This window comes from Triturus cristatus, chromosome 10 (genome assembly GCF_964204655.1).
Source record: "Triturus cristatus chromosome 10, aTriCri1.1, whole genome shotgun sequence".
NCBI classification, from domain to species: Eukaryota; Metazoa; Chordata; class Amphibia; order Caudata; family Salamandridae; genus Triturus; species Triturus cristatus.
This window is the reverse complement of record NC_140593.1, coordinates 1196610676-1196625276: the sequence shown is the minus strand read 5'-3', so window position 1 is coordinate 1196625276 and position 14601 is coordinate 1196610676. Positions and strand designations below refer to the sequence as shown.

At 44.6% G+C, this 14601-nt stretch overlaps 1 protein-coding gene across 5 annotated transcripts in view; it reads left to right on the top strand.

The window, feature by feature from the left end:
- Nucleotides 1-14601, top strand: part of SLC38A5 (solute carrier family 38 member 5) — a 419077-nt gene that overhangs the window by 286534 nt on the left and 117942 nt on the right. For all 5 annotated transcript variants that reach the window (XM_085629632.1, XM_085629635.1, XM_085629633.1 and 2 more), the window contains one exon: nt 6085-6346. In XM_085629632.1, coding sequence (XP_085485758.1) covers nt 6234-6346 — 113 coding nt within the window. In that variant the 5' untranslated portion in view covers nt 6085-6233. The remainder of the gene's footprint in view (nt 1-6084; nt 6347-14601) is intronic.

Genomic DNA, 14601 nt, shown 5'->3' with positions numbered 1-14601 from the left:
GCGTGAGTGTGAAGGAGCCTGACCCCACCCTGCTGGCGATCCTTACCGGCCAGCTGTGGCTGCGCAGGAAGGTGGGTGCCCCCCTGCTGGCATGTGTTTTGTGATGGTATTGTGTATCTTTATTTTCAGCGTGGTCCGCTTTCAGTGCGGTCCGCCTTGGTCACGCTTGTCTTTTCATATTATCAGAGCTGGTTGTAAATTGCATTAACTGTTCTCTTGACTCTTCGTAAATGAGGTGCCATGGCGGCGGTACCTGCCCATTGATCGCTCGCCTTGCACCCTGGCATGGCAATTCGCAGCATGACCGGACTGAGAAATCATAAGGGGGTGTCCCGCCCAAACAGCCCATCTGAAGCTACGTACCTGCATTTACATTTAGTAAAAACATAATTTTCGGTCGATTTTACCATTGCCAGCACCTCTAAATGGGCCAAGTCCATAATGTAATCTTTTTGGCCGCCTTTGTGTGTGAATTCCCTTCTAGCTGAGTGTGCGGGTTTGTGTATTTCTTTAAAAGTGCATGGGCATGGATGTCTGTGCCACTCTATCTAAGTCAATCTGGGTGTGCGTGCGTAAGGCTTTTATGATTAAGATCTAAGAATCCTCCTCGGGCACCACACAACCCCTTCGTTAACGCCTTTCACAGCGCAGCAGTAAATAGAACAAAAATTTCTTGGAAACCTACACGCGTCCCCGGACGATTCAGGCTGGGTCAGTACTGCCAGCATTCAGCTTTTTGTTTCGTTTCTTTAATTGAATTTAAATATATTAATCAGCAGTTGAATTAAAAAGACATCCTGTGCATTTGAAGGCCGCAATCACTGGAGGAACGCCTGGCCCACCTTTCAACGCAACCACGGCACAAGTTTTCACGTTTTACAAATTATTTATGATTAATTATTTTGTTATTATGCAACAATACTGTATCCTGCCGTCGAGATGGAGAGAGTAACTGAAACATTTTGCGAATGTTCGACCTGGCACCCCGTCATCCTGAGGTTAAGCAATTGTTTGGCATTGGAGTCTGGAGCTTGTTGCTTTCTATTGAGAGTGATTTTTGTGTTCATCGTTATTTTTGTGTAGCTGTCTGTTGGCAATAGGCCTCGCATTACTAAAAATTAGAGCTATTGGTGTTGCATTATTATTTGCAACGCCAAAAGCTCAAACTTTTACTAATGCGAGACCTATTGCATTGCAAATGCTTGTTGTTTGGTTTGTGGTAGCCTTTGTAACTGGTGGCATGCGGATGATACAGCTGGTCTTCTCCACACCATGAGCTCTTTGGCCGTGAGTACTTCCCCTATGGTTACTCCCACTGTGGTGACTTCCACAGCTCCAGGCACCAGTAGAAGACAAGAAAAATTACTTTTAGAAGAAATATTGAGTCATTGTGTGGAATCTGTACATTCACTGAAGCCTCCACCACCTCCTTCTGTACCTGTGCATTGCCCACCATTTGCCGGCCAACTTGGCAATGGAATTATGGCCATCACCAGATTATGAGTTGAGAAAATATGATTATGCTGCATAATCTGTTGCTTGATAATTTAGAAAGAATTACATTTTATCACATATTTGGTGTTACAAAATCGATTTCTGTGGTTTAGTCAATGCAGTCTTAAATATCTGCTAATTCAGTGGGTGGTATCCAAAATGTCCTTTTTACCCAATTATTACTTTTGATTTTATGCTTTGAATGGAAGCACAGGAATACCATGATATTCATAAGGTGCTCTGTGCTTTCAACACTAAAATAGTTTTTGTGAAGCATTTACGGTGTTCAATTCTGCTGGAGACAAATCTACAATTCTAGTAATAAAAGTTTCTCCAAGGTATTGTTTAGAATCTGTACCCCATTGTCAGGTGTATTCTGTGTTCACAAAGTGGAGTTTCTGGAAGCACCCCTCTCCGACTTTAACCCCCCGTCTAGAATAGAATGAACAATAAATATGAAATGTGCAAATGCCCCCCTAGCAGACGCTCTTCAGAATCAACACACCAGGTCTTAAAGGGGATCGTGAATGTTTGGAGTTCCTCAAGTTGTAATATCCCGTGTTAACTCGCTGCTGTTCGGAGAGTTTTACAATACAAACATGAAAAGTAAGGTTCCAGGCAATATTAGATTGGCGAGGAAATTCTATAAAAAAGTTGTGGCGGAGGCGAGGGAGGCCCACGATTACAGTTTTTGGTGGGACCTAGTGGAGGCAAGCGCCAGGAAGGACTCCAAGGGGTTTTGGGATCTGCTGAGAGCTAGGGACAAACCTCTTGATTCCCAGTTTACTTGTAACATTCCGGGTGATCTCTGGTTTGCCCACTTCTCCAAACTGTACTCTGTCCATAGTGGGGAATCCCACCTAAACATGGGCCCTCTCGTCAGCTTACCAGCCGAGATTCCCATCATTGCCTGCCCCTTCAGCACTGAGGAAGTTGCAAGGGCAATCAGTTGTATTGTATCTAATAAGGCTGCTGGACCGGATGGTATTCCGGGCGACTTGCTGAAAAAATATCCATTACCGTGGAGTAGATTAATTGCCACACTTTTGAATGAGGCTGTGTTGGGAGGTTCTCTCCCTGACTCATGGAGGGGCGCTGAGGTCGTCCCTATTTTTAAAAAAGGTTGTCGGGACGACCCAGCCAATTATCGCCCTATTAGCCTGCTTGACTCATCTCAAAAGGTTGCGGGCAAAGTGATACTAGGCAGGATCCTGCAATGGGTTGAAGAAAATCAGGTTCTGTCAGATTTCCAGGCAGGTTTTAGATCAGGGATGGGCACCATCGAACAGACGTTTCGCCTTTTAATGATATACTGGAAAGTGGTCGTGCTGGGCGGGGGCAGCTTGTATTTAGTCTTCATAGACTTGCGAACTGCCTTCGACCTGGTCCCTCGAGTCCAATTGTGGAATGTCTTAGGTAGGTTGGGTTTACCTCCCTATTTGTTGGCCTTGCTCATAAAGTTCCATGATAGCAACTTTGCCCAGATTAGATGGGGTACCCAGGGGGAGAAGACATCTCGTATTTCCGTAGATAGGGGCGTCCGCCAGGGATGTGTGCTTGCCCCCACTCTGTTCTCTCTTTATGTTAACGGAGTGGTGGGCCATCTGCTCCAACAGCCGTCAGATGCACCATCCTTGGCTGGTAGGAAAGTTCCTACGCTCCTTTTTGCGGATGATACCCTCCTAATTTCAAAGTCACCAGTAGGTATCCAAAAGTTGCTTTCTAGCTTTAAGGCCTTTTGTGATACCAAGGGCCTGTCTATAAACATAAGCAAGACCAAATTCCTTGTTCTTAACCCTCCCAGGAAAGTGGTTGTTCCTCCTACCCTGGACTCTGTCTCTCTTGATAGAGTCAACGAATTCGACTACCTAGGTATTTCGACTGTGTGTTAATATGAGTTGGAAGGCGCACCACCAAAAGGTGTTTTTGACCTATAAGAGGGTCGCAGGGGCCCTGCTCAAGGAACAACGTGCCTCCGCTTTAAAACCTATTGGGGCACCACTTGATATCTACAGGGCAAGGGTGGTGAGTGCAGTATTGTATGGTGCGGAACTGTGGGGTACACAAAGAGTTGACATCTTGACACACCTTGAAAATAATTTCCATAAAGATCTTATGAAGTTACCCCAAAGCACCCCCACAATTCCTCTCTTGCTAGATGCAGGCACACGCCCAATTTCCGAGCAAGCTAGGCTACGTCCCCTTTTATTATGGGCCAGGATATGGAACGTCCCTGAATTGAGTAGCTATGCAGATGCCCTCAGCGAAATTTTATCCTTATCTGGCTGGTATAAGGTAATCTGGCTCAGGGAGGTTAAGCGACTTCTTTACGAGCTGGGCTTAGGAGAGGCTTGGGTCAACAGAACAGCACCCTCAAAACAAATGCTTAAGAAGATTTATTGGCTCTGGGTGGATAATGAGAGGTTGCGTAACCCTAATCATTGCAAATCTGTCGCCCAGTTCCTGCTAGTTAAGGAGATCCCTTTTAGAGAACCTTACCTGGACTTAATCCTTAACCCGGGTAACAGAGCACTATACTTTAAATTCAGGGTGGGTGTTCTTCCTCTAGGATTTTTCACGTCTACTTGGAAACCTCCATTCCAAACCATTCCTTATTGCCCCTTTTGTGACTCAAGGGTGGAGTCTATAGCTCATTTGTTGTTTGAGTGCCATGCTTACTCTGCGCCCAGGTCGAGATGGTTGAAGCCTCTATGTAGGAGACTAGGCACAGGATCACATTTGGAAGCTTTACGCATATTGCGCTCAGATGCCTGTCCCTTTTTTGCCTGTTGTATGGCTAAATTTTTGGGTTGGGCTTGGAGGATAAGAACCGCAAGGAAACAGTTGTTACAGTAATGTGTTCTTTTTATAACTTTTTAATATTAGACAGTATATGGAATTTAATAAGCTTTTACCTTGTGATAGTAATGTATTATTTGTTATTTATTGTGCGATATGTGTTGTATTGTTGTGCTTTTATGACAAAACTGTCGAAATAAAGCTATTTCACTCACTCACTCACACTCACAATACAAACATGATTTTTAATCAGGAAGGAGCCAAATATATTTGTGGGTAGAATGATTCATTCGCACCGCCCTGTCTGAGATATGTAGGTTTTTGGTTTCTTTGCTAACGAAAAACATGAGGCATTTTTTCCAAAGCATCGTAAGCCGGAGACCGTCGGGCATAGCACTGTTTGGGGGAAATTATACAATTTTTAAAGTGTGACTATAGCAAGGAACATATACAAATTGAACAGTGCCAGGGGCGGTCCTGCATTCCACAGACACCTTGTGATCCGTTTTAATGTAAAATATTTTTCTGTGCAAACCTGCTGATTGTGCAGCTGAATATGATTTATGTTGCAAATCCACGATTATGCAGAATATACTAGGGTGGCACAATCGAAAAAAAATCCAAAGGCCTGATTCTCTTGAAAAATTGTGTTACTCAAGGCAAAGGAAAGAATCTGTAACGTTGTGAAGAGGGACAGCAGGGCAAGCCTGTGTGGGAATGGGATATTTATTTTAAAATAAGTAATGCGAGTTATTGAAATCAGTCGGCTATTTAAGAAGGTTCAACCATTTAGTCAAGGTATTGGTTGTTGGTTGAGATTTATATGGGTCCGGTGTTGGATGCTTTGCTGCCTAAATGGTTCTTTTGTCGTTCATGTTGCTTAGAGGTTGGTTGTGGTGAGTTAATGGTTCTGGAATCAGGTTCCGCTTTAGATTGACTTGCTGCATGTTTAGCTGTATTCATGGATAGTGGGATTTGCTGAGTCAGGTTTGGTTGAGATTTAGCATAGTCTGTGTTGTTCATTTAGCTGAATTAATAATTTTAAGGTCAGATTTACATGTATCTGGTGTTACTTGTTTAGTCCAGTTGATGGTCTTCAGGTGGGGTTTTGATGTAGCTTGTGTTTGCATTTATCTGAGTTGATGGTTCTCGAATCCGGTTTAGTTGTATCTGGGGCTTTATGTTTAGCTGAGTCAAAGTTCCCTGATCAAGTTTGGATGGAGTCAGTTATCATCTTTTCAAAGCAAAGTTTACGAGTCCTGTGTGTGTTATGGATTCATTTGGTACAGTTCTCGGGCACTGTCCCGAGTTCTTGGTTCCTGGCCCTGATATAGAATAAGAGAGTTCATGATTCCCTGGTCAGGTTTAAATGTATCCAGCAGTTTTCTTTTTTCTTAAGTTTGGGTGCCCTTGGTGTCGTGTTTTGTGGAGCTGATGACTCCTGACACTGGTTTAAATGTACCTAATGCAGTTCATTTGGTGGTTTTTGGTTTCTAGTGTCAGTTTAAAAGTAATCTCTTGGTGCATGGCAACCGTTGAATAAATTGTTTATTCCTTTAACATATTAACATATGAATATTACATTGTTTTTGTAAATCGAATATATTATTATTAAGTAATAATTAAAATGTAGCACCTGGTGTTTATGTTGGGTGTGCACTTCCTCAATCAAGTTGAAATGCCCCTATTGTTCATTTTGCCAAGTGAATGGTCTCAAGGACAGTTTTACATGTGCCTGGTGGAGTCCATTTTCTGAAGCTTGCCTAATAGCATATCTCTTTGTTTTTTTAGGTGTTTTCCAGCTCACATAAGGATTCAGATTAAAGTCCTAAGGCCTTTGTAGCTTTGGCTTCCTCCTCCCCCCTCCATCGTGGACCATTAAGTCTTCACTGAAGGACACACGTCCAGACAAGCTCTTCTTCAAGCAAATTGTACTAACAATGTCCGCCATTGAGATGCAGAAGAGAGGCGGGGGGGAGGATGATGAGAGTCGCATGCTGAATGGGAGTATACCGGAAAGCCTCGACACAGACAAAGTAACCCTGGAGGATGGGTAAGTGCAAATCATGTATGTATTTAGTATACATATTGAGTAAACTGAGCTGAAAAGCAGCAGAGCACCGTTCAGGGCCAAAGGCAACGATACAGTCAACGAGTGATTGAAGGGGTAGCTGTGTTCTGACGGTGGAATTGAACTGTTACTTCATTGTGATGTAGTAACTTTACAGAAGTGTGTCTTTTGTTTTTTTCCTTTATTGGAGCAGGGTTGGGGCAGTCCCAGTACATACAGAGATGTCGTTCTTGAATCTGTTGTGTAGATGGAGAAGGTTTCTTGACTTGTTTTTTTTCCTGCTTCAACGCCACCATCTTCATGGTGTGCTGTGAGCCCAGGAGGTGGGTGTGTCAGTCATCAGTGCTTTTTAGATGATGAAGATGGTTTTTAAGATGGTACGGACCAGCGAGAGGAGCCAATGAGCTTCCATTAGGGTGGGTGTGATGTGATTATATTCTGGCCCTTGAAGGCTTGCTGTCCCCCTTAAAGGGTCTCTTTAAGGGGGACAGGCTTGGAGTCTGGGAGACCATTGAGCAAAGGTTTGCCACCACCCAAGATGCAAGAGTACAAGGACCTAAATGCCAATTCTGAAGTCTCTTTCTGGGAAGAAGCCTTTCACCTCTTTATTAGAGAGAGCTGGTCCCAGTCTGTCTATGTTTTCGTATTTATGTTGTCTTTAAGTGTGAGTTTGATGTCTACAGTGAATCCAAGTGACTTGGTATCCAAGTGACTTGGCACTGGATGAGTGTTGGGGCCGAAATCCATCCATGATCGTGTCCCTCAGCCATGTTTGGAATATTTATTGTCTACTGGTCTCAGCAAATAGTATGAATTCTGTTTTAGTGGGATTGAACTTCAGAGAGGCGTAGGAAGTGTGTGAGGCACCGGATGTCTAGCGCAGAGGAGACTTTCAAGTAGACTTGTGTCACTGGCATGTTGGTGAGGTTTGAGGATGTTATCGTTGAGTAGAGCCCAGCAGAGGTCTATGTACAGGCTAAAGATAATGGATAACAAGATGGAACCCTAATGGAATACACACCACAGGTGATAGTGATCTTCTGGACGTAGAGGTGGACAGACTAGTGTAAGTTGGATAGGCAGGAGAACCAGTGAAGGTAACTATCTTGAATCCTAATCAAGACTTTAGGTTGTGGAAGAGGATGGATGGTCAACCGTGTTGAAGGCACCTGCGAGGTCCAGCAATATTTGGATGCAGGGGTCATCTTTATCTGTGGTCAGGAGGGTGTTGTATATGAATTATGAAGCTACTTGTAAGTTAACTGTGTCAAGGTCTGGAGCTATATTGGTATATATCCAACATGAGATGGTTGATGTTGATATGATCTTGGAGTTCTGCGTAAGTTTCTTTTTCTGAGATCTTCCTGATGAATGGTAGGTGACTGATTGGCAGGTCGTTGGAAATGACAGCAGGGTCAGAAGTGTGCTTCTTGAGAAGTTGGAGGATTGGATATGTCTTCAGAAGTTTAAGGAACATGTCTTGAGAGAGGCACTGAAGATGGTGAGTAGAGTAGCAGGATTTCTTCATAGAGGGCACTGACGAAGGACAAGGGTAAGATACCATCTCACAGTTGTTGACTTTGAGAGAATTCAACATGTTGGTGGATCCTGGGACAACAGGATGTGAAGGATGACCACAGTGGGAAACGGCATAGGGCTGTGGGTGAGATAAGACGGTGTCATCAATGTGTGGTTGGCTTGTCTGTATAGTGTCACTAAAGAAAAGGTTGATGGCATTGTACTTGTCAACTAAGACATAGTGTTTCCCACTACAAAGGAGCATCTGTATATAATCCATCTGAAGACACTCGAAAGGATATTCTGGCATTCGAAAATGGCCTTGGGGTACTGGTATTCTTTGTCCTACATTGTATCAAGCGCCCACCATACCATTTTTATAGAAATTAGCTGCTGCCTTGCCACATTGCTGTTTTCCCATATTTTTAGGATGGTGTTGGTGATACCATCCACTCCAGTGTGTGTAGGGCTATGTACCATTAGGACCATTGGTAACACAAAGGTATCTGGCAGTATCCATGTAGTAATTAGTTTCCCACTTACCCAACCTCCCAAGTGGTCACTGAAAACATGGCCCCTATCCTTCCATCCTTTCTTTTCTTGTTCGTCAGCTTATGCTGTGTCTCCTTTACTTCAGCATAGAGGTCATAGGTATTTCCTTCATCGTCCACAACCGTTACTACATATGCCAGTGTGTTGACAGCTAAGGCATTGTTTTCGGCTACTTCACCTGCAAATGTATTTGCCTGTCCTACTGCATCTGTCACCTTCCTGTTGTGACACACTTCACTATTGCAAGTTTCTTAGGTACAGTGATAGCATTCGACAACCTAGCGATAAGATGGCCATGCTGTATTTTTGCCCCACTGGACGTAATGAATCTCCGTCCATTACCTCCCAAAATTGTGGGCCACTCCGAAGGCATACTGGCTATCAGTATATATAACTTTCAATCCCTATGACAATTTGCATGCAGGGGTCAGTCCTATTAATTTGGCAGCCTGAGCTTATGTTTGTTCTATCATACGCATCGCTACTTCTGTTTTATTTGTGGTGATGACATATGCTGCTGAGGTAGTTCCATCTTTATTCGTGAGAAAAGAGCCATCCACATTGAGTGTGCCATCTACAACAATTAGTGGCATTTCAACCAGTTCCACCTGAACCTTTGTTTCAGTGTTAGTGACAATCGCACAATTGTGTTATATCTCATACTGCTCCAAAGGAAGAGGCATCAGGGTGGTTGGACTAATGGTGTTACATCGTTCCAGAGTAACATTATCAGCCATAAGTGTTAACTCGTAAAGTGTCAATCTAGCATTAGCCAACTGCTGGGTCTTAGTTACGTTCAACAGAATGTCTACTGAGTGAGGTACATATACTGTAACCTCGTGCCCAAGAATAATTGAGTCTGTGTGTTTTAATGCAGCAGCCGCTGCAGCAATGTTTCTAAGGCAGTTCTGTAGTCTTCTCGCTACCGGATCCAATGTTGAGGAAAAATAGGCACAAGGTCTATTCTTCTCTCCATGTTTTTGCAATAAAACACCCAAAGTACAACCTTCTTTTTCAGGCACAAATAAAGCCAAGCGTTTAGAATAATCAGGGTCACCCAAAGCAGGTGCGTTCCAAAGAGCTTCCTTTGAGGCTATGAAGCTTTTATCATGTTCAGTTTCGCACCGAACAGGATCTGCCACCTCTTTATGCGTCAAGGACAATAAAGGTTTGGACAGCAAAGAAATATTTGGTATCCACTGTCTGCAAAAAGAAAACATACCCAGAAATGCACATACATCCTCTTATGTAGTAGGTGGTGCTATATTTTGAACCACTTTTATTCTGTCGGTGATCATCTTCTCCCCCCTTTCGACTGGAGGTAACCTAGATAGGTCATCTCCTGTTGACAATACTGCAATTTAGTTGGCGAAACTTTATGTCCGTGTGAAGCCAAAAATGCCATGACATCATGCGTAGCTTTCTTACATTGGTGTTCTGTGTCGGCAGTTAATAATAGGTCATCGACATATTGCAATAATACTGTACCTGTTGGCATTGGGCAATTGCCTTTTAAGAGCCGGACTATAAATGCTAGGACTCTCTGTGTACCCTTGAGGTGCTCTACAAAATATGTAAGACCTGCCTTCAAAATTGAAACTAAACAGGTACTGGCTATCTTTATGCACGGGGATACTGAAAAAATACTTTTTTTAATCCATGACAGTAAACCATTGTGCTGAGGGTGGTATTGAAGAGAACATAGCAGTAATGGCAGGCACTACAGGGTATTGAGGTTCCACTATCTTATTAACAGCTCTCAAATCAGCCACCATCAACATTTTATCTGTCCTGTTCCATCATCCCACTTAACTACAGGCAAAATAGGGCTGTTACACGGGCTTCCAGATACTTCATGTATCTCTGTATAATAAATTACCAATTTGGATCCTTGTTCTCCTTATTTAGATATTTTGTACTGAGGAATCCGTGGTAATTTTGCATTTCCTTTTACAGTTATGTGAACTGGATCTATGTCCATATATCCTCCATCATTTGACCCATCTGCCCACAACTTACCATCTCTGTCCTGTAATTCTATTGGTAGCATATTCTTATTTGCCGCTACAATCTGCTTAGAAAATGTGTTCTTCTTACATGTCAAATAAACACTATTCGGTGTACAATATATTGTGTCATTCATCATTTTCAGCGCTTTTAACCCTAACAAATTCAGTGAGCACTTATTGGTCAATACAAATGCCATTTGTTCTGTAATGGGACCGGTAGTAAAATTCAACGGATTAGAGACAGGGCTAGTCACAACGGAATTAGAAAATCCAACCGATCTATCTAGTCTTCCCGAAAGAGGGGCATCTAGGAGGAGCCGGGGGAAATGGACGTTTTAGTGGCTCCTGTAATTACAAGGAACTTTATTTCATGGCGTTGACCATCATTTTTACATATGGACATGATGGATCCACTGGTATATTCACTTGCTCCCCATGCTCCACTGGGCCATCCCAATTGTGACTATTCTGTAAAATCATCGTCCTCTGTGTAATCCTGAGTGTAATAAGCGTTATTACGCGTATCAAAATAGTTTGTCTGACCCGTTGAAGATGTACTGTTGTCATATATCTGTCCTCCACCCTTACCCCTTCCTCTGCCTCTTACATTCTGCATCCCAGTGCCCTGTCCTTGGCTCTGCAATGATGGGTGTTCATTCTTCCAATGCCCCTCTTGGAAACAATAGGCACAAGTATTGTAGATTAATCCCATCCTCTGTTGCGCCGGGGTCAAATCAGCTTGGCCAACCCCTCTCCCACATCCGCCATCCCTCATGAAACCTGTCCGGCCCTGTGATCTACCTCGTTCTGCGAATGCTTGTTGCGTAAGTGCCTTCGTCTTCAATTCTTTTAACTTCTTGTCACTCCTTCCCTTCCCTTCTCTGTTTTGTTTTTTTTGGTTCGTAGTAGCTGGCCATTGTCAATAGCTCAAAAGCCGTTGAGTCTGTGGGCGTCATGCAGGCTTTGAATAAGGTGGGGCTGAGGGAGGAGCCTTGGTAGACGCAGCAGATAATGTTCTGTGTTTCTGAGGTGGATGGCAGTAGGTGGATTATTTGGATGCATCCTGTGAGGAAGAAGGTGATCCACTTGAGGGCGTCTCCCTGGACGCCAATGTGGTGGAGTCTTCTGATGTTGGTGTGGTGGGATACTGTGTCAAATTCCGCTGAGAGGTCGAGGAGGATCAGTGCTGCTGTCTTGCTGCCGTCAAGGAGGGTTCTGGTGTCGTCTGTCGCATCGATCAGGGCGGTCTCGGTGCTGTGGTTTGCAAGGATGCCAGGTTGGGAGGTGTTGAACAGGTTGTTTTCTTCAAGATGGTTGGTGTGCTGGCGGTTGATGGCTTTCTCTAGGATCTTGGCAGATTAGTGGAGCAGCGAGATGGGGCAGTAATTCTTGAGTACGCTGGGTCGGCAGAGGGCTACTTCTGGATGGGTTTGACTTCTGCGTGCTTCCATGCATCGAGGAAGGTGGCCGTGGTGATGAAGGAATTGAGGATGTCGGTGAGGGCACTGCTGATTTCTTTCTGTCCAATGTTGACGATGTGGTGAGGGCAGGGGTCCGTTGGTGCCTTGAAGTGGATCGAGGTCATGATGGCCGTGGTAGCCAGCACTGTGAGCGGTTTCGATGTGGTGAGCCGGTGGTGGAGGGTGCTGTCGGTTGTTGTTGGGTGGTGGGTTGTGGGTCGCAGTTGCAGTAGATGTCAGATAAATTGTTGTGGTAGTAGTCAACCAGAGAGCTGCCGAGAGCTTGTGAAGGCCGGATGGTGCTCTCAGTAGCAGAAGCGCAGAAGAACTCTCTGATTATGTTGAAGAGTTCCATGGTGCGATTGGTGCTTGCTTCGATGCAGTTTGTCAGGGTGTCCTTCTTGGCCTCCTTGAAGCGAAGGGGGGTATCCAGTAAAGCTATCACTGCTATTCTTGAGCCATCTGAGGAGGTGTGTTACCTTGCATAGGGTGGAAGTCAAAGTGTCAACTACAACACCTCGTTTGTTTCCGAAGAATTTCTTTAGGTATTAAGTCATGAAGTTCTAAAGGAGTGTAAATTGAGTGTAAATTGCCTACATCGACAACAGAGAACGATTCAGGGCTGAATAATGGACTTGCTATAGTACACCACAGGACTCGGCACATAAGGTTCAGGGGCTTGCTGAAACGCGCTCAATTTACAATTGTCAATGGATGACGTTTTACTCCCGCCAAGATCTGAGGTATGAACTTTCAGTTCACCATTGTGTTAATGCCTCGTGTGAATTCTGGATCTGCTGTGCAGGATGTCTGATACAGCTTCCATTAATGCTTCTGTTAACACATTTTGAGATTTGGGGTGCTCAAGCCTTGGACCTTTGTTCTTATCATGAGTGTAGAGTGCCTTCTCTGCCAGGTGTAGCGTTGCGACACACTGGAAATGTCCACAGAATCAGATGGTTGTAGGCGAACTGAGCGAACGGGGGTGGATGACAAAAACAAATCTAATCAGGCATGTTCTCTGTCTTGGAACCCCTTGTTTGAACAGGGGTGATATTGTTTCAGCACTTCAAATACTTTGCCTCTTGATGGCTTCTATGCTCGGAGAATAGAATTGGTATGCAGTTTAGCTCTTAAGTCATGTTCTTTTTATTTTATGCTGGCTTGCTTTGTTGTACTGAGACTTATATATACCTCAGGGTGTTCCTATTTTAAGTGATGTTTGTCATCCTACATTCCTTCGAGACGGCCTGGTGCATCGCAGTTCAGGCCGGTGCAAGAGAAGCAGAGGCGCGGGTTATACCCCCAGCCACATAAATGCCCTCTTAAATCTGGAGATTTTTATACTACTTTTCCTAGAGAATTGATGTTACCACTCCTCTGTGGAGAAATCTCTGTGACACTCATCAGTTCCTGGCATCCAGTGAATTAATACAAATCTGAGGATTTGCATTGTGCGGGAAACTCAGTAGTCCCCAGCTATGGGGACTTCTGTTCCCGGATGTCACTTCTGTCCTCTGGAGCGCATCTAGCGCGTGCTCTGTAAGGGATGATTCTGGACGCAGCTCTAGACCTGGTGGACATTCATAATCTGTGGTCTGTAGAGGAGAAGGGGCCTTAAACAGATGTGTGGGAGATCAACAGTGAGTGACGCTAGAGCCCTCCCTGTGCATTTGGGTATACGGGGTCCCACTATGTGCGGACACCATGACAAAGATATTTGGTGGTAACAAGTGGGTATTCGCACCCTGTTAGTCATGGACCCGTGGTCTTGAAACCTACTGGGAAATGTTCTCCTCTAAGCCCCTCACTCCGGGCAAGCAGAAGCCTGCGTGGCAGACTCGGCGCTCTGTGTCGTGCTTTGGATGTGGGTTCCCGTAAAAGAAGATGGTGGTGACGATGATATCCCCCACGCAGAGACCTGTCCACGCTAAAACACAATGCCAAGTGCACCACCCACATGGGGGAGAAGCAAACTTGTGTGTGGGTATCCACACTGTTATTCTCCACGCCTCAAGCCCCAAGCTCCCACTGCTCAAGCACAATATACTCCAACTTTAGAGGAGTATCTCTGGGTCACCAGCCGCCTTCAGAGCTCAGATGAAGTCATCACGTTTGGAGCTTTGACACTGAGATGAGTCGGGAACTCGAGGCGCTTTCTAAACATCCCTGAGATGACAACTATTCCCAGGGCAGGTCACCCCCAAGTGTCCCCCTTGCAACGCTCCACAGCAAACCTCAAGTACCCAAGTATCAAGTGCTACAAAAATCTCTAGCAAGGACTGTTTCTAAAGCTTGCCACCAGCAGTATATGTCGCCAGACCAGTGGAGGCCTCCTTAGAAATACCCATCTCGTTCAGGGTGCCCATGAACCCTTCATAGCACCCTGAACTCGTAAGCCACCTTCTGCGTCATGGGAGACAACATTGTGAACACCGAGCAGTACCACAAATGCAGAAGATACATTTTCCATTTTCTAAAGGGCTTTTTCCACAAACATGTCTCCATGCTGTGTTGACAGAGATTTATTTTGCTTATTTTGCGTCTCTGGGCTTGGAGAACTATTTGCTTTTTGAGCACGTGCTTGTTTGGCGAGAGAGTGAGAGAAAGAGACTGACTTCTGTGGAGATGTCTAGAGGCACAGAAGAGAAGGTGGGAATGACTCGTGCAGTAACAGACACCCTCCTTCTCATGGCAC